At 40.4% G+C, this 24919-nt stretch overlaps 1 protein-coding gene and 1 non-coding gene across 6 annotated transcripts in view; both read right to left on the bottom strand.

Annotated features, from left to right (window-relative positions):
* AHCYL2 (adenosylhomocysteinase like 2) overlaps positions 1–24919 on the bottom strand; it is a 206001-nt gene that overhangs the window by 21721 nt on the left and 159361 nt on the right. For all 5 annotated transcript variants that reach the window (XM_063668449.1, XM_054497246.2, XM_054497242.2 and 2 more), the window contains 8 exons: positions 19173–19316; positions 18641–18741; positions 11086–11188; positions 7381–7475; positions 4289–4395; positions 2551–2667; positions 1870–1933; positions 1303–1391 (listed from right to left, as the gene is read on the bottom strand). In XM_063668449.1, the coding sequence (XP_063524519.1) occupies positions 1303–1391; positions 1870–1933; positions 2551–2667; positions 4289–4395; positions 7381–7475; positions 11086–11188; positions 18641–18741; positions 19173–19316 (820 nt within the window). The remainder of the gene's footprint in view (positions 1–1302; positions 1392–1869; positions 1934–2550; positions 2668–4288; positions 4396–7380; positions 7476–11085; positions 11189–18640; positions 18742–19172; positions 19317–24919) is intronic.
* LOC129041795 (U7 small nuclear RNA) lies at positions 2073–2134 on the bottom strand. The gene has a single exon (XR_008503941.1). It is a non-coding gene; the product is annotated as a U7 small nuclear RNA (small nuclear RNA).

The following is a 24919-nucleotide window of genomic DNA, read 5'->3' as shown; positions in this document are numbered from 1 at the left end:
GCACTTACTTTGCTGCACAGTGGTTATCTGTGTGCTTCTAAAAGCAGGACCTTATCTCATTTATATATTCATCTTATTCATTCTCAGCACATAGCATAGTATCTAATGCATAGTAAGTGATCAATTCATGTCTATAGGATAATCTGAACAGTATCACAATTTGTATTAAAACATGTTCAGGTTCCTAAACCCTTAGTGTACCAGAAGGATGATGGTTCCCCCAGGCTACAGACACTTGGACTCTGCAATAGTTTTTAAGAACAGTGGTATTTCCCACCCTGCTGAGGATGGCAAGAGACAATTTTAATAACATCTATTATTTAGTGAGCATATATTATGTGGCAGCAGCTCTGTACCTTATATAATTATGTATTTGTTATATAATGTATAATATAGAATAATAATTATTATTATTTTGAGACCGGGTCTTGCTGGGTCACCCAGGCTGGAGCGTAGTGGCATAATCACAACTCACTGCAGCCTCAACCTCCCAGGCTTAAGTGATCCTCCTACTTCAGCCTCCCAAGTAGCTAGGACCACAGGCATGCACCACCACACCCAGCTAATTAAAAAAAATTATTTGTAGAGATGGGGTCTCCCTATGTTGCCAAGGCTGGTCTCGAACTCCTGGGTGCAAGCAGTCCTCCTGCCTCAGCCTCCCAAAGTGCTGGGATTACAGGCATGAACCCATCACACCCAGCCTATGCTAATTATTATTTTACTGAACTCTCACAATCCTATGAGGTAGGTATGATTACCCACATTTTATAGATAAGAAAAGTTTTAACTTTTAATTTTAGAATCATTTCAAACTTAAGAATTATAATACTAGTGTAAATAATTCTCATATATGCTTCACTCAGAGTTAGTAGATTTTACCCTTAACTGGGATTGGTCTAATGTTTCCTCACAATTAGATTCAGGTTATAAATTTTTGGGAGGAACACCACAGAAGGGCTATTTTCAGTGTAACACATCAGAAGGCATCTGATGCCTGCCAATTTCTTTTCTGATCATTATTTGAAAGGCAAGTATTACACATGGAGAAGGTAAGGGGCTACTTGTTCTCTGGCTAACAGAATCCCTGCTACTATCTCCATAGGATTTCTAAATTTTTGCTTTTCTGATAGTCTCTGCTCTCTCCAAGCAGAGCTCCTTGACCTTTTTGAAAGACAGATGCTTTGAGTTAGTGGCAGCCTCTCTGAGGATCTGGGCTCCTCTAAAATAAAGTGTGGCATCAACCAGACCATTCTTTGGAGACAGCTCCGAGATTGCAAGTGAGATGGTAGCATAGAGGCTTACCAGGCTTGCAGGGCACAGATGGGGTCAATTTCAGTTACATACACAATGGAGCCCATGGCTTTCAGGGCAGCACAGCACCCTTTCCCCACCTGAAGAGGGGAGAGAGCACACATATTAAGGAAAGTCACTGAGAAAACCACTTTTCAAAGCTTCTGGTAAAGTGCACCCCCTCTTTCCACCCCCAAGAGGAATTTCACTGAATAGATTCATACTTGGGGAAAACAAGAAGAACAAATAATTGAATGCAGCTCATAAACAAACCCCTGGCTCCTGCTTATTGCATTCATGTGCACAAGAACACCCACACTCACGATTCATAATCAAAACACAAGCTAAAAAGAACATCACAAACGATGGTACTGCAGCAAGTCAGAAAATCAACTTAAGGAAGAATGGCGGCAACGCAAAGGGAAAAAGAAAGTCTACTTCAACCAGAGGGCCTCTGAAATTCTTTTTCTCATCTAAAGTGGTAAAGAGTGTACTCATATGTCCATACAAATAAAAAATTCCAGAATATTTCAACAAAATCCATTTAAAACACCTAATAAATGAAAGGTTAAACTTCACCTCTCCATAGCCACAGACTACCACTTGCTTTCCACCAAACATCATGTCTGTTGTCCTTTTAAGTCTAGGGGGAAAAAAAACATTAAATCAGAAAAACCTTCTCTTGTTTCTCCCTTGAGGTTAGATTGAATCTCTTTGTTTCCATGGGGTTTTTTGGTTGGTTTTTCATTTTGAAGGAAAGTCTGGTTTCTTTTTTTTTTCAAAGGGGTTTTCTGGTAAAGACCAGAAAACCTGCTAGACAAATTCTAAAAGAGCTGTAACACTGAAAGTCTGGTTTCTATCCTAGAGAAACTAATGACCAGAAAGGAAGGTTAAATAAAATACATATTTTCTCACTTCCTGCCATCTAACCAACCCTATATGTAAGGGTTTTTTTCCTTTTTTTTTCCCCTTTCTTGCAAGTGGTGCAGAAAGGAAGAAGATGTAGATAACACAGTAACTTTTAAACATAAAAGCAACATACATTTATTAGATAATATTTTGAAAATATTTAGAAATAGAAAAGATACAAAGGAGAAAATAAAAATAATGTAATTTTAATTTACGAGGTGACAAAGCTCTGGCTTAATGGAGACATTATCCAGAGGTGCTACATGAATCCTTTCCAGAAATAACCACAGCCAAAAAACTTAGAATCTCAACTTGACATCACAACTTCATCTCAAAGATAATAAACATTACCCATCAAGAATTGATTCACGGCAACAGTAGAGGTTGTCAAATTTCTGTTTGGTGACTGAGTCATTGACATTCATGGCTGGAACACACAGCTTCCCAGCTTTGGACAGTTGGTACAGCCTGAGGATGAGGGAAGCCAAGAACAAAAAACATCAGGACATTACAGTCTACCATTGCTTTCATAGGAGGCCCCAGAAATACGTTGATTGGTTAGGCATGAGAGCATGAGACATGACTAGTTTCATCCTATTAGGTGGCCACTGAGAAATAAAGAATATCTTTCTAGAGCCTGCATATATAGCTTCACAATAAAGATTTTATTCAAAAGTCATGTGGGGGAAATCCTTGACCCACCTCTAAATTTTAAGGCCTTCACTGGAGACTACAAAAAGTGGGAGAGTGGGAGCGGGTTGAAGGTTGAAAAATTACCTGCTAGGTACAATGTTCACTAAATCTGCACTGGTCTCCCTGCCTGCCACAACTACAGGTACATGAGACTATGCCTGGCTGTTTGTGTTTTTATTGTTTGTTTGTTTGTTTTGAGATGGAGTTTCACTCTTGTTGTCCCCGCTGGAGAGCAATGGTGTGATCTTGGCTTACTGCAACCTCTGCCTCCAGGGTTCAAGCGATTTTTGTGCTTCAGCCTCCTGAGTAGCTGGGATTACAGGCGCCCGCGACCACACTCGGCTAATTTTTGTATTTTTAGTAGAGACGGGGTTTCACCATGTTGGCCAGGCTGGTCTTGAACTCCTGACCTCAGTTTTGTACATTCAAAAAGATGATAATGTATTGAAGCAGTGATGGTGGCTGGTTCAGAATTTACTTCCCTAAAACTTTTTTTTCATACTTTTAGTTCTTTGTGGGTGAAATAAATCATAGAAATGATCACAGAAATTGAACTGAAATAATTCCAATTTTACTCAGAGAATTATTGCTCATTTGAGAAGCAGAACTCTACATCCTTGCTCTCCATGTAAGAATGTAAGCTCTAAGATGGCAGAGTTTTTTCTGTCTGTTTTGTCTACTGCTAGATTCCTAGCACCTAGAGCAGTTCCTCATTCATTGTAGAAGTTCAATAAATATTTGTTGAATGAATGAATGAATAAATGTGTCCAAAAAGGACAAGAAGTTAATTGTTTACAATCACTAGAAAACATGAGGACTTCATTTGTTCTCCCACCTGCCCCCTTCTATTTTACGTTCATTATTTGTGTTATTAAAAAAAAAAACAAAACAAGAGAGATCTGCTCACCTCATAGCAAGCTGAGATGTGGTTACTTCATAGCAAGCTGCGATGTGGTTACCTCATAGCAGGCTCCAATTTTTTATTTTTTTTATTTTTTTATTTTTTTATTTTTTTTGGAGACGGAGTCTCCCTCTGTCACCCAGGCTGGAGTGCAGTGGCATGATCTCCACTCACTGCAAGCTCCGCCTCCTGGGTTCACGCCATTCTCCTCCCTCAGCCTCCTGAGTAGCTGGGACTACAGGTGCCCGCCACCACACCAGGCTAATTTTTTTGTATTTTTAGTAGAGACGGGGTTTCACCGTGTTATCCAGGATGGTCTCGATCTCCTGACCTCGTGATCCACCCGCCTTGGCCTCCCAAAGTGCTGGGATTACAGGCGTGAGCCACTATGCCCAGCCCAGACTCCAATTTTTAACATGTGTTTTTATAGGTATGTGTTTATAAGATTTTATGTCTAGACTGCATAAAACCAGGTATGCCCATGTCAAATCTTACCTATGAACTCCAGTAACACTCTCCTCTACTATGCCCTTGATTTTCTTAAACATGTTGGGATACTTTTTATAAATCCAGTGGGTAAGATCCCCTCCATCATCCAAGATCTGCAATAGTAAGCATCAATAACATCATTCACTTTGCTGAAGCCTCAAGGCTTCAGTGCTTCTCTGGGTCTTGCATCCCAATCTAGTTAGCAATTTGCAGATATTTCAAATTTCCCATATGGTTATGCAAAGTAACTTAAAGCCAGAGTAAATGCAATAATCTGCCAAATAGTCATTATATTGAAGTAAAAGACAATGAGAGGAGAAAGGCCAATTGTAATTCACACAGCCAAACGACCCTCCCCATGACATATCTACTGTATCAAAATATACAGCAACTAACTGAGGATTTTCTTATGGATTGATAACTTGTGGTTATCTAGGCCACTAGATCTTGAATCTACTATAGGTATTCAGAAAGCCTAAATGGACTTTAAATATATTCAGTCAAGACTTAGTTTAAATAAAAGGCCTCAGTTTACAGAGCCTCTTAAGAAAAAAAAGAAAAATAAATCAATAAATGGTCAGATAATTAAGTCTCCCTCTCAGAACAATGGTTTATAAAACCGTATTCCTTAATCCTTTTCTTCTCCCCAAGTATAGGCACTCTCCCACCCAAAATATCAGGCAGCACTGTAGGGTTTTGCCTAGCACAACCTCACACTCTGTACAAACCAAATTAAAAATAACCAGGGAACCGTGCAGCATGTAGGTGTGCAAGCATGCCTCTGAACAGCTCATCTATCACTATTTCAGGTTGGGATTAAAGATAAACACAACGCTGTGCCCACTGGAGCTTTCATCAGCAGAGAAAAGCTTTTGAATTATAAAGCTTAAGAAAAACCAGCTTAGAACATTATTAGGCACGAGGCTGTGACACTTCAGTCCTTCTCTAGGCTGTCAGAAGTGTTTAGCAGGACTCTGCAAATTGTTATACCCATCTTCCTGGAAAGTCCCACAGAATTGGGTTGCCCTCTGCTGACATGCACCCATCTTGCAGTCCCATCAATTATCAACTCTACTATAAGTGCCAAAACTGCCATTCTGGACCCCAGAGTACACAAAATCCCCAACCTCATGTCTACCACCTGATCTCTTTTTTGCTTTTGCTCTTGCTGTTGACCTATTTTCTCTCACTCACTCAAACCTTGCTTGAGAACCAGGATCCAAGTTAGGACTCTCATCAAAGCTCTTGTACTTGCTCCATACTACAAGTAGAAACCCCCAGAACAGATGCCCCACGAAAGCAAAACGCTCTTCTGAGTTTCTCTCTCCCATTCTCCATGTATGGAATCCCTCATGAAGTTTTCCCTTCCACAGAAAAGATAAGAGACAAGACAGATTGAACAACTGGAAACTCTTGTGTTGTAAGTCTCACTATTCTCATCCATTAGAGACAGTAACTGCTGTCTCTAAGATTTACTTAATGGATGCTGCCCATAATTCTCACCATGTAAATCTACTGCAGAAAATTCTTGTCATCAGGAAATCTTCCCGAGGTTGGGAAGCAAGGAGAAGTACTAAATCTTGACAGAATCCAAAGAGGTATGGGTCCTGTTTTCTGGGGTGACAACTGTTTTCGTCCTTGTCTTACTCTCTTTATTAACCTTCCTAGCAGTTTGTGCTGGTTCTACAGTTTGTAAAAGTTCTCCAGGTACAATCCTAATGTCCTCCCTGGGTTCCTGACTTTAAAAATCAATGTTTTATTCCCAGGAGAAACCCCCTGGCATATCTGCTTTAGCATCTGTCAGTCACACTCCCTTGTGTCACTATTAAAACTGTTGGAATGAGCTGACTCATCTTACAGCCACTGTCAACTCTGCTCCCCCACCCCTTTAGGATATGAAGCTCTAACCCAGCTTCCTCAAACAAGCCTGGTGCAGTGTGACCTGGATCACAGAATTCAGAAAGAAGCTACTTCTCTGCCATGCACCAAGTGAGGCCTGCTCTGCAGCCTTCAGCAGCAAGCAACGGTTGGCCTAGAGCTTCAGGGATTCTTTTGTAAGTACATTCCCTAATTTCAAAAACTCCTATTTGCAAAATAGGAGTACCTTATACTTTGTGTAGCTTTTTTTTGGGGGGGGGAGCTGGGGTTGGGGCATGGTTTCACTCTCTCACCCAGGCTGGACTGCAGTGGCGCAATCTCGGCTCACTGCAATCTCCACCTCCTGGGCTCAAGTGATCCTCCCACCTCAGCCTCCTAAGTAGCTGGGAATACTACTACTACAGGTGCATGCCAACACATCCTGCTAATTTTTGTATTTTTTGTAGAGAGTGTCTCCCTATGTTGCCCAGGCTGGTCTCGAACTCCTGGGCTGAAGGAATCCACCTGCTTTGGGCTCCCAAAGTGCTGGGATTACAGGCCACCACACCCGGCCCTCTCTGTAGCTTTTTGCCTCTTTGCAAATCTAATGTGCTATCAGGCTTCAAGATTTGATCTTCTAAAAAATAAAACAAAAATAAAAATGAAGCAAAAATTAAAACCCCAAAACTTCACCTCGTTGTCTTTTTTAATGTGGGGAAAGAATATAAAGAGAAGAAATTTGAACTTGGAAGCTCTTCAGGTTTACTATAAATTCATTATATGAACTTTATTATTTTTATTTTTTTTCTAGTCCTGACTAACATAACAAGTATATGGATTCTAGAGAGAAGGCTAAGTATCTCCAGAACTCTGGGGTGGTTTGTTCGGGTTTTTTGGTTGTTGTAAGGGGTGGGAAGTAGGCAGTAGCAGGGGATGGAAACTCATTACTATTGTTTTTTAACCAGCCACGTGAATCCTGGGCAGCGCTTTAATGTTTCTAATGAATATAAATGCTTCCAACATTAGAACCAATAATTAAGGCACTCTGAGGTTATAAGAGCTTCAATACTCTTGGGGTACCCGTAGCATAAGAATCTAGTTCTGCTGGAAACCCAGGTACGTCAGATAGAAATGAAGCCATTTTCCTTCCTTCTTGTTGGGAAACCCTCTCCGAGGCCATAACCTCCTCCCATCCCCATTCCTGACCCCTACAGAATTGTGTTAGCAGAAATCTGACCCACCATGTTTGGCTGCCAGCCCTCCACATTCACACATCTATCAATACACCACCAAAAGTCATCTTCTGACTCTCCCTTCCAGGCAAAAACAGGAAATCCTGAGGAAAAAAGAACAAAGAGAAACCATTAAAGACCAAAAAAGGCTGACCCCCTAATTTTAGTGAGAAGATTCTGGTTTTTCCTAATTTCCAACTCTCTCATTCTGCTATATTCCTTGGATTGACATTCTTCACTGACTGGCGTTGCCTTCAGCTCCTTTATCCATTCCTTTGTCTTTGATAGTCATTCTGCTCTTATTAGTCAAGGAGGACAAGCAGAATTGACAAAGGTATGACAGTTGTTTAAAATGTAATGAAAGGGGGCCAGGCGCGGTGGCTCATTCCTGAAATCCCAGCACCTTGGGAGGCTGAGGCAGGTGGATCACCTGAGGTCAGGAGTTCAAGGCCAGCCTGGCCAACATGATGAAACCTGTCTCTACTAAAAATACAAAAATTAGTTGGGTGTGGTGGTGCATGCCTGTAATCTCAGCTACTCAGGAGCCTGAGGCAGGAGAATTGCTTGAAACTGGGAGGCGGAGGTTGCAGTGAGCCAAGATCGTGCCACTGCACTCCAGCCTGGGTGACAGGGCGAGACTCTGTCTCCAAAAAAAAAAAAAAAAAAAGTGATTAGAGGGAAAAGAAAAACCAGAAACAGGTACTTCCTGATCCACTCAAACTGGCATTCTCACCATTTCCCAATTACACTTTAATTTTTCTGGCTTCTATACTTTAATCATTCCACCCTATTATTAAGGAAAAAACCCTTACGTGTTTCTCCACTTGCTAAAACATTACTAGAATTCATAGCCCAGTTAAGTGTCATGTTCCTAATGAAGCCTGATTAACCCAGCTGGAAATGAGCTCTCAAGGAATCTGAACTTTTCTTTTCTTTTTTTTTTTTTTTTTGAGATGGAGTCTTGCTCTGTCACCCAGGCTGGAGTGCAGTGGCATAAACTCGGCCCACTGCAACCTCTGCCTCCCGGGTTCAAGCGATTCTCCTGCCTTAGCCTCCTGAGTAGCTGGGACTACAGGTGTGTGGCACCATGCCCAGCTAATTTTTGTATTTTTAGGAGAGACAGGGTTTCACCATATTGGCCAGGCTGGTCTGAACTCCTGACCTCATGATCTGCCCGCCTCAGGCTCCGAAAGTGCTGGGATTACAGGTGTGAGCCACTGTGCCCAGCCTCCTTTTTTTTTTTTTTTTTTTTTTTGAGATGGAGTCTCGCTCTGTCACCCAGGCTAGAGTGCAGTGGCGCAATCTCGGCTCACTGCAGCCTCCGCCTCCTGGGTTCAAGCGATTCTCCTGCCTCAGCCTCATGAGTAGCTGGGATTACAGGCCTGCACCACCACACGCAGCTAATTTTTGTACTTTTAGTGGAGACAAGGTTTCACCATGTTGGCCACGCCGGTCTTGAATTCCTCACCTCAGGTGATCCACCTGCCTCAGCCTCCCAAAGTGGGAATCTGAACTTTTCCAAGCCTCTTGTTTGTGTAGTGAATATGGATTTATAATCTGTCATGGCATTTATTATATATGTCCTTGTATCATCATTATTTATATATGTGTATTATCTCACCAAAATATAAGATTCTGAGGTTAAGGACATTGTCTCATTTGCCCTTACAGCTCTTAGATTAGGTCAGAATATAAGATTCTGAGAATATGGATTTATAATCTGTCATGGCATTTATTATATATGTCCTTGTATCATTATTTATATATGTGTATTATCTCACCAAAATATAAGATTCTGAGGTTAAGGACATTGTCTCATTTGCCCTTACAGCTCTTAGAGTAGGTCAGTAAGCATTTGTTTAAAAAAATATATATGGGGCGGCCGGGTGCGGTGGCTCACGCCTGTAATCCCAGCACTTTGGGAGGCCGAGGCAGGCAGATCACCTGAGGTCAGGAGTTCGAGACCAGCCTGACTAACATGGTGAAACCCCGTCTCTACTAAAAATACAAAAATTAGCCAGGTGTACACATATGTTTATTGCGGCACTATTCACAATAGTAAAGACTTGGAACCAACCCAAATGTCCAACAATGATAGACTGGATTAAGAAAATGTGGCACACATACACCATGGAATACTATGCAGCCATAAAAAATGATGAGTTCATGTCCTTTGTAGGGACATGGATGAAGCTGGAAACCATCATTCTCAGCAAACTATTGCAAGGACAAAAAGCCAAATACCGCATGTTCTCACTCATAGTTGGGAATTGAACAATGAGAACACATGGACACAGGAAGGGGAACATCACACTCTGGGGACTGTTGTGGGGTGGGGGGAGGGGGGAGGGATAGCATTAGGAGGTATACCTAATGTTAAATGACCAGTTAATGGGTGCAGCACACCAACATGGCACATATATACATATGTAACTAACCTCAACGTTGTGTACATGTACCCTAAAACTTAAAGTATAATAAAAAAAAAAAAATTAGCCGGGTGTAGTGGAGGGCAGCTGTAATCCCAGCTACTCAGGAGGCTGAGGCAGGAGAATCGCTTGAACACGGGAGGTGGAGGTTACAGTGAGCCGAGATCACACCATTGCACTCCAGCCTGGGCGACAGAGCGAGACTTCATCTCAAAAAATAAAAATAAAAATAAAAATAAAATAAAAATAAAAAATAAAAATTAAATTAAATTAAAAAAACAAAAAAAAAGAAATGGGCTGGGCATAGTGGCTCACACCTGTAATCCCAGCACTTTGGGAGGATGAGGCGGGAGGATCACTTGAGGACGGCTGTTTGAGACCAGCCTGAGCAACACAGCAAGACCCTGTGTCTTCAAAAAATTTTTTTAAATTAGCTGGGCATGGTGGCATGTGCCTGAAGTCCTAGGTACTCAGAAGACTGAGGTGGGAGGATCACCTGTTCCCAGGAATTGAAGGATGCAGTGAAACACGATTGCACTACTGCACTCCAGCATGGGTGACAGAGCAAGACCCTGTTTCTACTTAAAAAAAAAAAAAAGGAAAAGAAATGAATGCGTATGTACAATTCACTGGGGTACACATTTAATATTTGTATTATAAAGTATTAAATATTTTTCTATCATATATACAGCCATAAAATCTCATAAATAAGTAAATTAAAATGAAAGAACAAATGAAATGCTGAGAGTGCTAGCTGTACTGCCAAAGAGTAAAGGCAAGAGGCTGGCAAAGTCCAAATTTCTCTATTTCTTTTGTCCATCAAGTACCAGTGGATACTGTGATCAAATATTAATCTGCCAGGTCAAGTCTTCTTTACTCCTGAAGCAGAAACACCAAACATTAAGTCAGGGCAAATTACTTGCTGGAAAACCAACAGAGTCACAAAACTATGGCTGAAGCATTTTCTCCTTTAATCCATGTTACCTCAGTGAGTAGTGTTCACTAGTGCTCTGCTATTAGTGAATTAGTGAGTTAAAACAAAGCATTACCTAACAATAGAATATTAGACATAGGTAGATATTTGTCAACTGTAAAACAGCAAAGTTAACTAGATCATATTTGACAAGCGGAGGCCAGAAAAAGAGCAAATTCATGAAGAATCGAGATCCATTTCTTCCAAGATAGTTCTTTTATTGTCAACCTTCTTTAAAGATTCACGCTGAAACATAAAGTAAGTCTCCAAATAGACTTACTTTAGCCAAAGGCACAGAGAACAAGCTCTTACCACTTTCTGCTAGAGCAGCAGCCACTTCATTGAGAGTGGAATAGATGTTGCAGGCAGCCCATCGGCACTGGGCCCCCAGAGCACCCAGAGTCTCCATAAGCACCTGTATTAAAGACAAAGCAGGGTATGAGCAAGCCTGGGCCAAACAACTAGTCAAGGAGATAAAGTTTATATATTTTACAATCAGAAAATACAACAGGAATGACTTAAGCCAATGATTTTCAAATTGGGCTCTACAGAACCTCTTCAGTATTCTAAGAAGGCAAGTATTGGGGGAAGCCATGGGAAGAGGGAGGCTCCAGCTGACTCTATGTTTTTACCAATTTAAATTAAGCTTCCCCATAAGATTTAATAAACCAAGGACTTCAGAGCCAAAACTTTTCTGAAAAAACAGATTTACAGTTCTGCTTCTGCTTAGAATATACAAAGCTACAAGAGAAGCTCCCACCTTAACGACAGGAAAAAGCTGGGTAGCTACTAGGAAGGCTGAGGTGGGAGGACTGCTTGAGCCTGGGAGATGAAGGTTGTAGTGAGTCGTGACTGTGCCACTGCACTCCAGCCTGGACAACAGAGCGAGACCCTGTCTCCAAAAAACCAAACACACGGCCAGGCACGGTGGCTCATGACTGTAATCCCACTTTGGGAGGCTGAGGCAGGCGGATCACCTGAGGTCAGGAGTTTGAGACCAGCCTGGCCAACATGGTGAAACCCTATCTCTACTAAAAATACAGAAAAATTAGCCGGGCATGGTGGTGCATGCCTGTAATCCCAGCTACTCGGGAGGCTGAGGCAGGACAATGGCTTGAAACGGTGAGGCGAAGGTTGCAGTGAGCTGAGATTGCATCATTGCACTCCAGCCTGGGCAACAAGAGCAAAGCTCTGTCTCAAAAACAAACAAATGGAGGGGCGCGGTGGCTCACGCCTGTAATCCCAGCACTTTGGGAGGCCGAGGCAGGCAGATCACGAGTTCAGGAGATCGAGACCATCCTGGCTAACACGGTGAAACCCCATCTCTACTAAAAATACAAAAAAAAATTAGCCGGGTGTGGTGGCGGGCGCCTGTAGTCCCAGCTACTCAGGAGGCTGAGCCAGGAGAATGGTGTGAACCTGGAAGGTGGAGCTTGCAGTGAGCTGAGATTGCGCCACTGCACTCCAGCTTGGGCGACAGAGCAAGACTCCATCTCAAAACAGAACAAAACAAACAAACAAACAAATAAACACACAAACACACACAAACCCCCAAAACTGGGTAATCTACAAAGCCAAACTCTTCTTGAGCCCATCAAAGATTTGAGGCGGTAAAGCACAGAAGTGAACTGCCCTCCAAAGAGTGACAAATCCTTTTAAAGAGAGAGGGGAGACGGTTTCACCTGTGGCAGCGCATGGGAGGAAGAAACGGCTGCCACAGATGAGGATAAGAAAATATCAGCTAAACTTTTGAACAATTACGAAAGGCTGGGTGTGGGAAAGTGTGTCAGTGTGGAAGTTTTTGAAGCTCCAGGCACAAGTAGATTTCCCATTCACATGCAGGCTGTTTTCCAGAGGCTTCCACCCAGTGCTCAAAAGAAAGACTCGGGCAGGGAGCTGACTGGCTGTGCTCAGAAACAGACATGAAACCTGGGCACTTCCCTACACTCTTCTCTCATAGGAACCAAAGCCTCGAGCTGTAGGAAGAGCAGGAATTGGGCCTGCCATTAGGGACTAGGCAAAGATCCACTGTTTCTGGAGAAAGGCAGAAGCAAAAACTCTGCCTCTGGGAGAGGCACAGGAAAACCTCTTGGGCCCAGGACAGTTCACTGATACAAAGTAAGGATCTGCTACCTCTCCAGCTCTCCAGGAAGGGCAGGAAAATACGTCTTGCCCAAGACCCACCACAGATTCAAGGCAAAGTTTGGCTGCTACAGATAGGAGAGGCAGGAATATTGAGAAAGCCCTGCCCCTCACAGAGGTCTGCCTAAGACTTGAGACTGCACCAGAGATCCAAGAACCCCACTTGCCCTCACCGTGTGCTTAGCCCCAGGAAACAAGGAGCAGCAGTCTAGTGCAGCATATGAGGCAGGTACTTGAAAAGAGGACACTTCTGTGGCACACATGTGCAGAAGTAGCTGAAGGCTGAGGGTAAAGTAGAAGCACTGAGGAATGTCCTTTGGTAACCTCAAATCACAAGGTTATAGCAGTCCACTGCTGGAGGAATTTGAAGCCTTTGTTGGTATACAACAAACTCTAAATTCAGCCCAATTCATGACTATAATGAAAACTAATATACTACCACTCAATTAAAAATGTCAGGACATATAAAAAGTAAAAAAAAAAAAAACCACTGTCAGGAAATAAGTAAACAACAGAGGCAGGCTCTCAGATGAGCCACATGTTTGATCAGACAGGAGATTTAAAATAACTATGATTAATATGTTTATGTTATTTATTTTTTTTATACAGAGGATCTTGCTATATTGCCCAGGCTGGACTAATATGTTTATGTTAAAGGATCTAGTTGAGAAAGACAGAAAACATCTATGAATAGATAGAAAATTTCAGCAGAGATGGAAACAATAAAAAGTAAAATACAGGCCGGGCGCAGTGGCTCAGGCCTGTAAAGGCCAGCACTCTGGGAGGCCAAGGTGGGCAGATCACCTGCGGTCGGGAGTTTGAGACCAGCCTGACCAACATGGAGAAACCCCATCTCTACTAAAAATACAAAATTAGCCGCTTGGTGGCACATGCCTGTAATCCCAGTTATTTGGGAGGCTGAGGCAGGAGAATCGCTTGAACACAGGAGGTGGAGGTTGTGGTGAGCCAAGATTGCACCACTGCACTCCAGCCTGGGCAACAAGAGCAAAACTCTGTCTCAAAAAAAAAAAAGTCAAATACAAACGCCAGAAAAAAAAAAAAAGTCAGATTAAAAGTTCCTTCAACAGGTTTATCATCAGACCGGGCACATCCAAGGACAGAATCAGTGAACCTGAAGATAGACCAATAAAAATTACTGAACTGAGCCAGGCACAGTGGCTCATGCCTGTAACCCTAGCGCTTTGAAAGGCTGAGGCAGGAGATCGCTTGAGGCCAGGAGTTTGAGACCAGCCTGAGCATCATAGCAAGATCTCATCTCTACAAAAAATTTAAAAAAATTAGCCGGGCATAGTGGTATATGCCTGTAGTCCCAGTTACTTGGGAGGCTGGGGCAGGAGGATTGCTTGAGCCCAGGAGTTTGAGCCTGCAATGACTGTACCACTGCACTCCAGCCTGGGTGACACAGTGAGACCCTACTCAACAAAACAAAACAACAACAAAAAAAGATATTACTGAACTGAAATACAAAAAGAAAAAGACTGGCAGAAAAAAATCACAACAGAGTGCTCAAAATCTATGGGGTCTATGGGAATCTATGGATTCTTTCCCTCTTTGCCTTCTGGAACTCCAGTTACATGTATGGAGAGGGGAAAACCAGGATCTGGGAACAATGACATTCCAAAAGCAAAGAGCACATTAGTGCCCAGATCCACTAAAAGGAACCAGGCATTCTGGGAGAAATGGCTGGTTCCAAGAGTAGGGCATGGAATGTTCAAGATGAGCTTAGGTGATCTTGTACCAAAAGCAAGGAAATATTCAAAGAATGAAAGGGATATGTCAAAAGACAAAAGAAGTCACAGAAGCCACACTGAAGAGGCTCTCCCTGGTCAAATTGGGAACAAGATGATCATGTAAATAAGTAATGATAGTAATGGATTATAACCTATTAAATAAAATAGGAAACAATGATTCCATACAAATAAAAATAATGAATAAATCAAAATAAGATAAAGAATGAGATATTTACAGTTTCATAGTACTATCTCACATAAACATATTAATTCTATTTTTATTTATTTTTGAGACAGGGTCTCACTCTGTCACCCAGGCTGGAGTGCAGTGCAATCTCAGCTCACTGCTCACTGCAATCTCTACCTTTCGGGCTCAATCAATCCTCCCACCTTAGCCTCCCAAGTAGCTGGAACTACAGGCACACGCCACCACACCTGGCTAACTTTTGTATTTTTTTGTAGAGATGGGGTTTTACCATGTTGCCTAGGCTAGTCTTGAACTCCCGGGTTCAAGTGATCTGCCAGCCTTGACCTCCCAAAGTGCTGGGATTACAGGCGTGAGCCACTGCACCCAGCCTAAAAAACATATTAATTATAAACTGGGAAAAAAACTTTTACAGAGGAAAATCCTGGCAGACACCACCTCAATCAAGGGATTAAAGTGAATATCATCAGTTCTGGGACAAACTGAAATCATGTGCCACCTGATAGGATATATCACTTCCCTGAATTCCCACCATAGATGTATAGCCTGAATCTCATAATGATGAAGCATCAGAAAAATCCAAATTGAGGAAATTCTACAAAATAATTCATCTGTAATCTTCAAAAGTGTCAAGGTCATGAAAATCAAAGAAAGACTGAGAAACTGTTCTGTACTAATGAAGATTAAAAAGACATGACAATTAAATGTGACATATAACCATGGACTGGATTCTTTTGTTAGAAAAATACTATCAGAACAACAAGTGAAACTCCAGTGGGATCTAAGGATTGGATGGTAATAATGAATCAATGTTAATTTTCTACTTCTGATGGTTATACTGGTAGTACAGGAAAATGTCCTTGTTTGTAGAAAATATACACTAAGGTATTTGGGGATTGCTATGGTCTGAATGTATGTTCTCCTCCCCCAGAGTCATATGTTAAAAACTAATCCCCTAGGTGATGGTATTAAAAGGTGATTATGGAAGTGATTGGAAGGTGATTAGACATGAGATTTCTGCCCTCACAAATGGGATTAGTGTACTTATAAAACAAGCCTGAGGAAGCTTGCTTGCCCCTTTGGCCATGTGAGGGCACATAGAAAGCACCATCTATAAGGAACAGGCGCTCACCAGACACTGAATCTGCTGGCGCCTTGATCTTGGACTTCCCAGCCTCCAGAACTGTGAACAATAAATATCTATTGTTTATTAATTACCCAGTCTAAGGTATTTTGTTATAGCAGCCCAAATGAACTAAGACAAGGGTGAAACAGTATTAGGTTGGCAAACAAAGCATAATTTCTTTGTCGTTATTTTTTTAAAGGAAAAAAATTTGGGGTGAAAAAATAAATTAATATTAAAATTGGTAAGCTAATTGTGATTAATCCATTCAGGAAAAAAATAGAAAGGGAACCATGAAGGGTGGTAATGCTCAGTGAGCCTAAGGGTAAAAAACAAACTAGATGTAATTCAGCAACATGAGACAGTAGAGAAGCACTTACTATTTTAAGCTACCACACTGAAGTCTCATGTCGCTGACTGAGCAGGCCAAAAAAGACTCAAGAGTGTTTCTGTCTTGATTCATTAGTCTGTAGCTCCAAAACAGATAGCTTTTCAATTTATTATATTAATTTTGGGCAGTCAGGGTACTCTTGTCCTCAGAGAACATGTAACCCAGAAAAGTTTCATAGTGAAGATGCCAATAGAAGCTGTCTGTACCTTGAGGAATCTCTAATGTTCTTAATCAGGAATGTGACCACATAAGTGTTGTGCTTTGGGAGAGACAATCTTTGGAAAGCTGATCTAGCCACACAGATGACCCAGATCTTATGAATCCCCATAAAAGATTCCAGACCATTGCTCAATATAACAATTTCCCGATAGTGGTCTCATTATGGTTAGCAACTCCATATATATTGCATCTCTGGTGATAAAAGAGGAGATCTAGAAAATTGTGGGGGCATTTTTGGTTGCCACAATAATTGGAAGGGGAGTGCTATTGGCATTTAGTGGGCAGGACCAGGAATCTGGACATTTTGAAAGTGTCTCAACAAAAAACTGTGTTGCAGCTGGTACAATTTTCAAATGTCCCAATGAAAGTTCACATGGGTGAAAAACCTATCTACAATGATCTGAGTTTAGAACCTAATTCCACTTTACAAATTAGCAAAAAGTAGTTTTGTAGTTTTAATACAAAACAACAGTTTTTCCAGGAATGTAACAGCTATGTAAATGAAGAGAAAACTCATACTTTTTGTTGTTCTTGTTGTTTAGAAGTTTACAAAAAGTTGTTTACTATTTCAGAAAATCATGGCAATGCTGCTCTGATGCTCTGGAATCAATAACACATTTATTTCTGTCTTCAAATAATACTATTTCAAATAATACTGTGAAATAGTACAAATATCTGATTGTCCTACTATAGTTGTCCTCAAGTATTTACATATTGAAATACACATTAAGTATTGTACTTTCTTTTATTCCTCCTTCATATTTCAGTTAAGATTTTATTTTTTTTTTTTAAAGATTATATGTACCTAGACATGTTATATCTGAATTTCATTTCAGGGTAATTCAGGGACACTGCAAAAAAAAAGTTTTTTAATAAAAAGGGGACATTAAAACTCATGAGAGTAAGGTAGGAATCACTGGTGTAAGCAAATCATGGTAATTCCACACCCCTTGGGTAGGACTGGTGGAGCACAGATACATGATCCAGTTCTGCCCAATGAGACACGATGGAGTATCCTGAAGGGACTTCTCTTGAGCAAGGAAGAAATGGTCCTTCTTCCTTTTCATGTCAGTTTGTGATGACTAGAATAGTTGTAAGCATCTTGCTATCAGCTTGAGGGTGAAGTAAGCATACTGAGGAGGCAGCTCCAAGAGAATCAGAGAGGTGAAGCTGGAGCCCTGAGATCCTGCATCTGAAGTCTGCCTTCCCTTTGGACTTTCTGCTATGTACTGTGATAAATTCCTTTATGTGACATAACTTTTATTACAGTCTGTTGTTGTAATTGCTGTCTTTTATTTTGAGTTACTGTTGTTCATTTCTTACTGTGCTGAATTTATAGCTGTCTCTCAGTATCCTCAGGGGATTTATTCCAGGACTCCCATGGATACCAAAATCTGAGGATGCTCAAGTCCCTTATACAAAATGATGCAGTGTTTGCATATAATCTGTGCACATCCTTCTGTATATTTTAAAGCATCTCTAGGTTATTTATAATACCCAATACAGTGCAAATGCTATGTAAATAGTTGTTATATTTCTTATCTGTTATTTTGTATTGTTGTATTATTTTATTTCCTGAGTATTTTTGATCTGCAGTTGGCCAAATCCTCAGGAAGCAGAACTGGTGGATATGCAGGGCCAATTGCATAACTTAAACTTGATTATAGGTATATATGTATAGGAAAAAACATAGTATATATAGGGTTCAGTACTGTCTGAAGTTTCAGGTGTCCACTAGGGGTCTTGAAACTTATCCCCCACAGACAAGGCAGGGGGACTACTGTATAATGAAGTTAAAATCTTGACTCTGTGATTTCTAGCTGTATAACCTTAAACAAATATCTTAAGCCCTCTGAGCCTCAGCTTCTTCGTTTATAAAATGGAAACAAGAATACCTGCTTTATATGGCCATTATAAGGATTAATGAGCTAATACTTGTTAAGCTCTTAACTCGGTGCTTGGCATGTTGTAAGCGTTCAGTAGCTCGTGGCTATTATTAACTATTGTTATTAAAAGGAGAAAAGAAAAGAACTCACAGCAGTCTGAGCAGTGATGTGTGTGCAACCCACGATTTTGGCTCCAGCCAAAGGCTTTTCTCCTTGAGCTCTCTTCCTCAAAGCCATCAATGCAGGCATTTCTGAAAAGGCCCAATAAATACAGCAATATTAAAGAAGAGGGAATAAGAGATAAAAGAACAAACAGAAAAACTTATTTTCTTGAGTTAAGATCCTTCCCCTGATCAGGTTAGATTAGGTTTCTCCAGGGATCAAGACATTAAACCTGTATTTTCCTTCACAAAGGGCTTTTGGAGACAAATGCTCCAGGGTTCTGATTCTCTATATTTCAGTCCTTATCCAGTCTCTACCTTTTTTTTTTTTTTTTAAATATAGGGTTCCTTCTAGACTTGCCAGATTTCCCCAGTGTTTCCTGAACTCATATTTCTTTTGTTGTAAGTATTCTTATCACATAGAAATTTCACAAGCTACCAGACCCCAGACATAAAAAGGGATTAATATGGACAAAAAAACACAGGCAGGTTAAGAAGGAAAAGGTGCTTGTTTTCTTTACCTTGTTCAGCAATTTCAATTTCTCTTCGTCCAAACTCTGCCTGTTTGATGTTCTTAACACAGAAGTCACTGCTTCCCTTAGAGTTCTTTTGCTGCTTGTCCCTGGGTGATGTCTCATCATCAGAGCTATCTGTATATGAAGCCGCTGGAATGACAGAATAAAAAACACTCAGGGAAAAAGAAATGCTTCCTCTAAAATTCCAAACCATGGAGCGAATGAAGCTTCTCTAGCCACCTAGCGCCATATAAATTTTTTACCTTTGTTAAGTACCTACATGCTATACACATGCCAGAAGACGGAAGCTGAAAGAGATTGCCAAAGACATTCTTCCTGGATAGCCTTAACTTGAAATGTAGGGCTAACTTTATCCTCAGAACATGCAGAGGTCCTTGAATATGCAAAAAGGAAAGGTTACACCACGGTAGCATTAGGTTAACGTTCCTAATGCAAGGTCATGGTCATTAACATATGGGTTTTTGGGATTCTAGCTACTCTGCTCTGTGTGCTGCTTAAATACTTGATATAATTTGTGTTTTAGTATAATTACTGAACAGATAAGACCTAGAAAACAAGGAATCCATGGGAAAGTAATTAAGAACCACACAAAAAGTATTTGTCTGACCTAACAGAGCTTTCTAAGACGGACTCTGATGAGGCTGAATTGTGCCTGCAGACCCAATTAGACATTGACAATGAAGTATTCAATGTGCTCTCCCTTCTTGCTGGCCTCAGTAGGTCCGGCGTTAGGCATTTTAGACTCCCAAAGAAGTGAATAAATCCTCCTTTGGTACAATAAAATGCTCTGATAACTAATCCATTTAGCAACATATACTAGAGTGTGAAAGGTCTAAAACTTTTTATCGTGGCTAACAGGCAGCTGCTGCTACTACTATTCACATGCTTAGCTGGAGTCTTTTTAGTCTTCATAGGATTCTGTAGTTACTAACCATTTGCTAGATTATTTGAAGCAGTGTCCTTCCCTGATTTGTGTTTGAGCTTCTGAAGATAGTTCTTAACCCCCAAGTTTTTTGGGGGGTTAAGAAACACTCTCTAGAAAACGCTTTGTATCTCTCAATGGAATAAGTACTGCCATCACTTTTAAGGGTAGAAAACTGTGAAAGCTCAGAGTGCCTACGGTCTACGATGCTCTGATCTACTTATATGCAGAGAATTAAGGCATTTCTGAGATTTCTTAGCAAAGGGTCTATCTCTGGGAGGGCTGTAAAAGGCAAGTCTGACCTTGCCCAGTTAATCAGGCATGGCACTACAAACCATTTGGGCAGCAGGGGCTTGAGAATCTCTTTTAGAGCTGGAGCAAAGTCCTAACACGAGGCAACAGGAATGAACATGGGCACCAGGGGAGGTGAGGGAATTAGTAAATCCCCAAAGAGACTTTTGTTCTTGAAAGGAGCTAATCTGTACAAAATTTGTGGTTCCCTCTCCTAGGGTGAGTGAAAGCTCAAAGTACTTTTGGCAACAGAACCCAGACACAGCTTTCTGGGAAGTCATCTGTTTTACTAATCAATATTCAGAAATACCTAATAAATTAGAGGCTTAGGGGAACAATGCTTCTACCACCTGAGAGATAAATAGATAATAGCCATCTCTAATCCTGATCCAGATTTATGGAAAATTACTTTTGAAGAAAGTGTTCGTATTCAGAATATCCTGAAATCTCAAATCCTTTTTCACTCATGATGATTTTTATGCTTCCCAATGGCCACTTAAATATAGTGGTCATGGGTTCTGGAGTCAGTCTTTGGTTTAAGTCTCAGTCTCTGTTTTTGGGTGTATAAAGTGGAGCTGATACGTTTGAAAGAGTTGTTGATTTATTCACGTATTCAGTCATTCACACACTCAGTTGTTTATTCAAATTTTAATTATGCATCTATTATGTACTATGCATAGCCTAGGTGCTGGAAATACAGGACAGATATAGATGGTCCTTATCTTCATGGAGTTTTCAGTCTAGTCAGTGAGTCAAAAAAGAAATAACTAGTTACAAAATTAATTATTTAGAGCTTTAAAAAAATACATTTGTAATGTGTGCTATAAAGCAGAAATCAGGATGTCATAAGACTATATAATAGGAGAACATGACTTGTCAGAGTCAAGTTGTTAAGCAGATTAAGTAAAATAATGTATGTAAAGTGCTTACTGCAATGCTTGGCATACAGTAATTAAGCACTCAATAAATGATACCTGATATTACCCACTTTAGCACATATTTTAAATTCAGTTCCAGATATAACATCTTTAAGGGTTCTTACTCAGCTTTAAGATTTTGAATGGGAAAAGAATGATATACATACATTATCATTTAGCAGTTTATCTTTTTTTATACCTCCATCATCTCCTACTAATCTACCCAAACAGCAGGTGGTTGGCTGGCAGTGATTTGAGAGGTTGAGACTGGAGTCCTAACTCTACCCAGAAGAGATCGCCCTTCCTATGCCTCTTTAGTTTCTAAGAATGAGTCAGAAGAAAACCAAAAAGCAAAACAAAATTTGAAAATTTCCCCTTAAGAGAAGCATTCCAATTTCTGGCTTTACCATTCCTCCCCCCAACTCAAAGAAAAAAAATCTTTACACCACTTCCCTATTCTAAAACCTGGAAAAAACAGTATTTTACTTTCTTAACAGTAGTCAAGTAGTTACAGTTAATTCAACCAATGTTTTTCTTTGAGCCAAAATGTATTTGTTTTCAAAGAGCCCTTTTTTTTTTTTTTTTTTTTTTTTGAGACAGGGTCTTACTCTGTCACCTAGGCTAGAGCACAGTAGCATGATCTCAGCTCACTGCAACCTCCACCTCCTGGGCTCAAGCAATTATCCTGCCTCAGCCTCCTTAGTAGCTGGGATTACAGGCGCCCACCACGGTGCCTGGCTAATTTTTGCCTTTTTAGTAGAGACGGGGTTTCGCCATGCTGGGAAGGCTGGTCTTGAACTCCTGACCTCAGGTGATCCACCCACCTTGACCTCCTGAAGTGCTGGGATTACAGGCTTGAGCCACCATGCCCGGCCTCAAAGAGCCCTTTATACAGACCTGCTATCAGGTAAGAACCAAAAATATCAGTTGTCTAGATTGTACTACTATGTAGATACGACATGGCTGACAGATCCAGACCAAGAGAATATATTATTAGTTCTGCAAACACAGTGGAAAGGTTATTGCTGAATTATAAATGAATGAATTATAAATAAATGAATAAATAAATTTACTGAATCCGTACTCATTTCTGCCACAGATTAACAAACTCATGATGACAGTTGAGATAGTATTAAGGACTGTTCCTAGGAAAATTTAGAGAATCCCAACACATATGTACAAACACATTTGAACAGTTTCTAAAATATTTGTAATTGTCAGCATACTCTAAAGCCCAGAGTCATAATTTAAATAAACAAGAACAACCAATAACCTACTAAAGTAGTCGTGAGATCCTAGATCTAGCTTCAACCCTAAGTGGTTAAGTGACCGACTTTCAATTTATCCAACTGTAAACTGTAACAGATTCCCTCTTTCCTTATGCTCTCTCTTTCCCTCAACTACCACCAGAAAAATCTTACGAATAAATGAGATGATAACCAAAAGGGTTCAGTTTCTACGTAGAAAAGTAGTATGAAGTACAATATAACAGTAGTATGAAGTACAATATAACTTTACTATGGGATGTTATCTTGTTTCATTATTTTCCAAAATCAAAATACAACATGATGAATTAAGAATCCACAATCTATCTCACAGAACATGTATACACGTTTTATGATTCAAGCCTGATTAAGCTTTACCTCTCAGCAGCTGTGATACTGTGGGTTACTGCTAGGAGAAGCAGCAGTCAGAACCCTGACTGAATTAGTCCTATTAGACTATTTTATGTCAGGCAATTCCTCTTGGGCCTAACCTATTCATTTGGTAATGGAAATAACAGTAGGGACCTGTGTGTCGGGTTATAGCAGACTTCACTGATGAGTAACACTCTGGAAATGTGTAAAAAGCTATGCTAGCATCCCAAATACAAACAAACAAAACTTTGTTGTTCGGAAACATCTGAAAATATCTCAAACTTTATAAGAATTGTAGAGTTTGGGGAAAAAAAGAACCAATCGTGAAGAAGGGACTTCTGTCTTCTTTCCTCATCCTTAACCAAGTAACTCATTGCAAAAACAGCTTATTCAGAAATATATCACTGAGAATGGTCTGATTAAAAAAAAAGTCTCTTCTGTTCATTTGTTTTTATGAGGTTTTTTTCCTTAGGGGAAGAGTTTTTTAGAAGTTTGCTTCTTATAAAATAGTTTCATGGATTAATGCAGTGTTTTTCAACCTGGGTTCTGCTAGAATTAAGTCCTAACGCCTTGAAGCATCCATTGTACATAATGAATTAACTTCTCTCCTACGCATCTGGAAAGGTACTAGTTATGTATCACCTTTTGGAAAATTAAGAAAAGTCTATAAAATCATTTTCTGTGTTCTGTGATTCAGATGAGGATCCCTGGTTGAGAAAAGCTGGCAGAGGTTCCTAAATGAAAGCATGGCAAAACTTAGTACTAGGATCCTTAGGAAGGGAGACGAGGCTACAGCCTACGTAAGCCTCTGAGTATCTTCAGCAAAACAAGCACTTTGGACAGGAAAGTATCTTTTTCTGAAATCTCATAAACCTGCTTTTGTCGTTCATACATACTGAGTATATTGGAGACCTCAACAAGGGTATAAAAGTATAACGTCTCTGAACACCTTTCACCAATATTTATTCATTAAGTACCTCTTCTGTGTCAAACACAGTTCTAAGTGCTGGGAATAGAGCAATGTAAAACAGAAAAAAAAAAAAATCTCTGTTCTCATGGATCCTGCATTTAAATAGAAGGGAAAAGACCAAAACATATTAGCAACATATATATGTTATATGATAAGTGCTATGAAGAAAAATAAAGGAGTAAAATTTGATAGAGAATGTTGGGTGGAGTTCTGTATTTATTTCTAATGAATTAATTTTTAATTGACAAAAATTGTACATATTTATGTGTATAACATGATGTTTTGAGATATGTACACATTGTGGAATGGATCAACAGAGATAATTAACATATGCATTACCTCATATCCCTATCATTTTCTTTGTGGTGAGAACACTTAAAATCTGCTGTCCTAGCAATTTTCTAGAATACAACACATTGTTATACCTATAGTCACCATGTTGGGTACAATTTAAAAGAGTAGCCAGGATAGGATTCAGTGAGAAGCCGATAATTTTTGGTGAAGAACTGAAGGAGGTAAGGTAGCCAGCCATGCATGTATCTGGAAAAAGAGCATCCAGGCAGAGGGAACAGGTACAAAGGTCTCGAAGCAGGAGAGTGCATGGCATGTTTCAAAATAACAGTAGGAGGCTAGTAAGGCCAGAGTGAAATGAACATCTCGGGGAGGGGAGAGGTTTGGGGAAGTAGAGAGGTGAACAGAAATGTAGGCCATTGTTAAGAACTTTAGGCTTTACCTAAGAGTGAGATTGGGAAGCCACTGGAAGGTTTTAGGCAGTGAAATGATATGACATGACTTATTTTAAAAGAATACATTTGGCTGTAGTGTTGAGAATAGACTGAAGGCGGGTAAGGTTGGAACTGAGGAGTTCAGTTTTTAATACATGGGAGGTTTGAGATGTCTGTGGGCTGAGTGCCATGGCTCATGCCTGTAATCCCAGCACTTTGGGAGGAGGATTGCTTGAGGCCATGAGTTTGAGACCAGCCTAGGCAACAAAG

Source organism: Pongo pygmaeus, chromosome 6 (assembly GCF_028885625.2).
Source record: "Pongo pygmaeus isolate AG05252 chromosome 6, NHGRI_mPonPyg2-v2.0_pri, whole genome shotgun sequence".
Classification (NCBI taxonomy): Eukaryota; Metazoa; Chordata; class Mammalia; order Primates; family Hominidae; genus Pongo; species Pongo pygmaeus.
The sequence above is the reverse complement of the archived record's forward strand: the minus strand, read 5'-3'. Positions and strand labels throughout refer to the sequence as shown.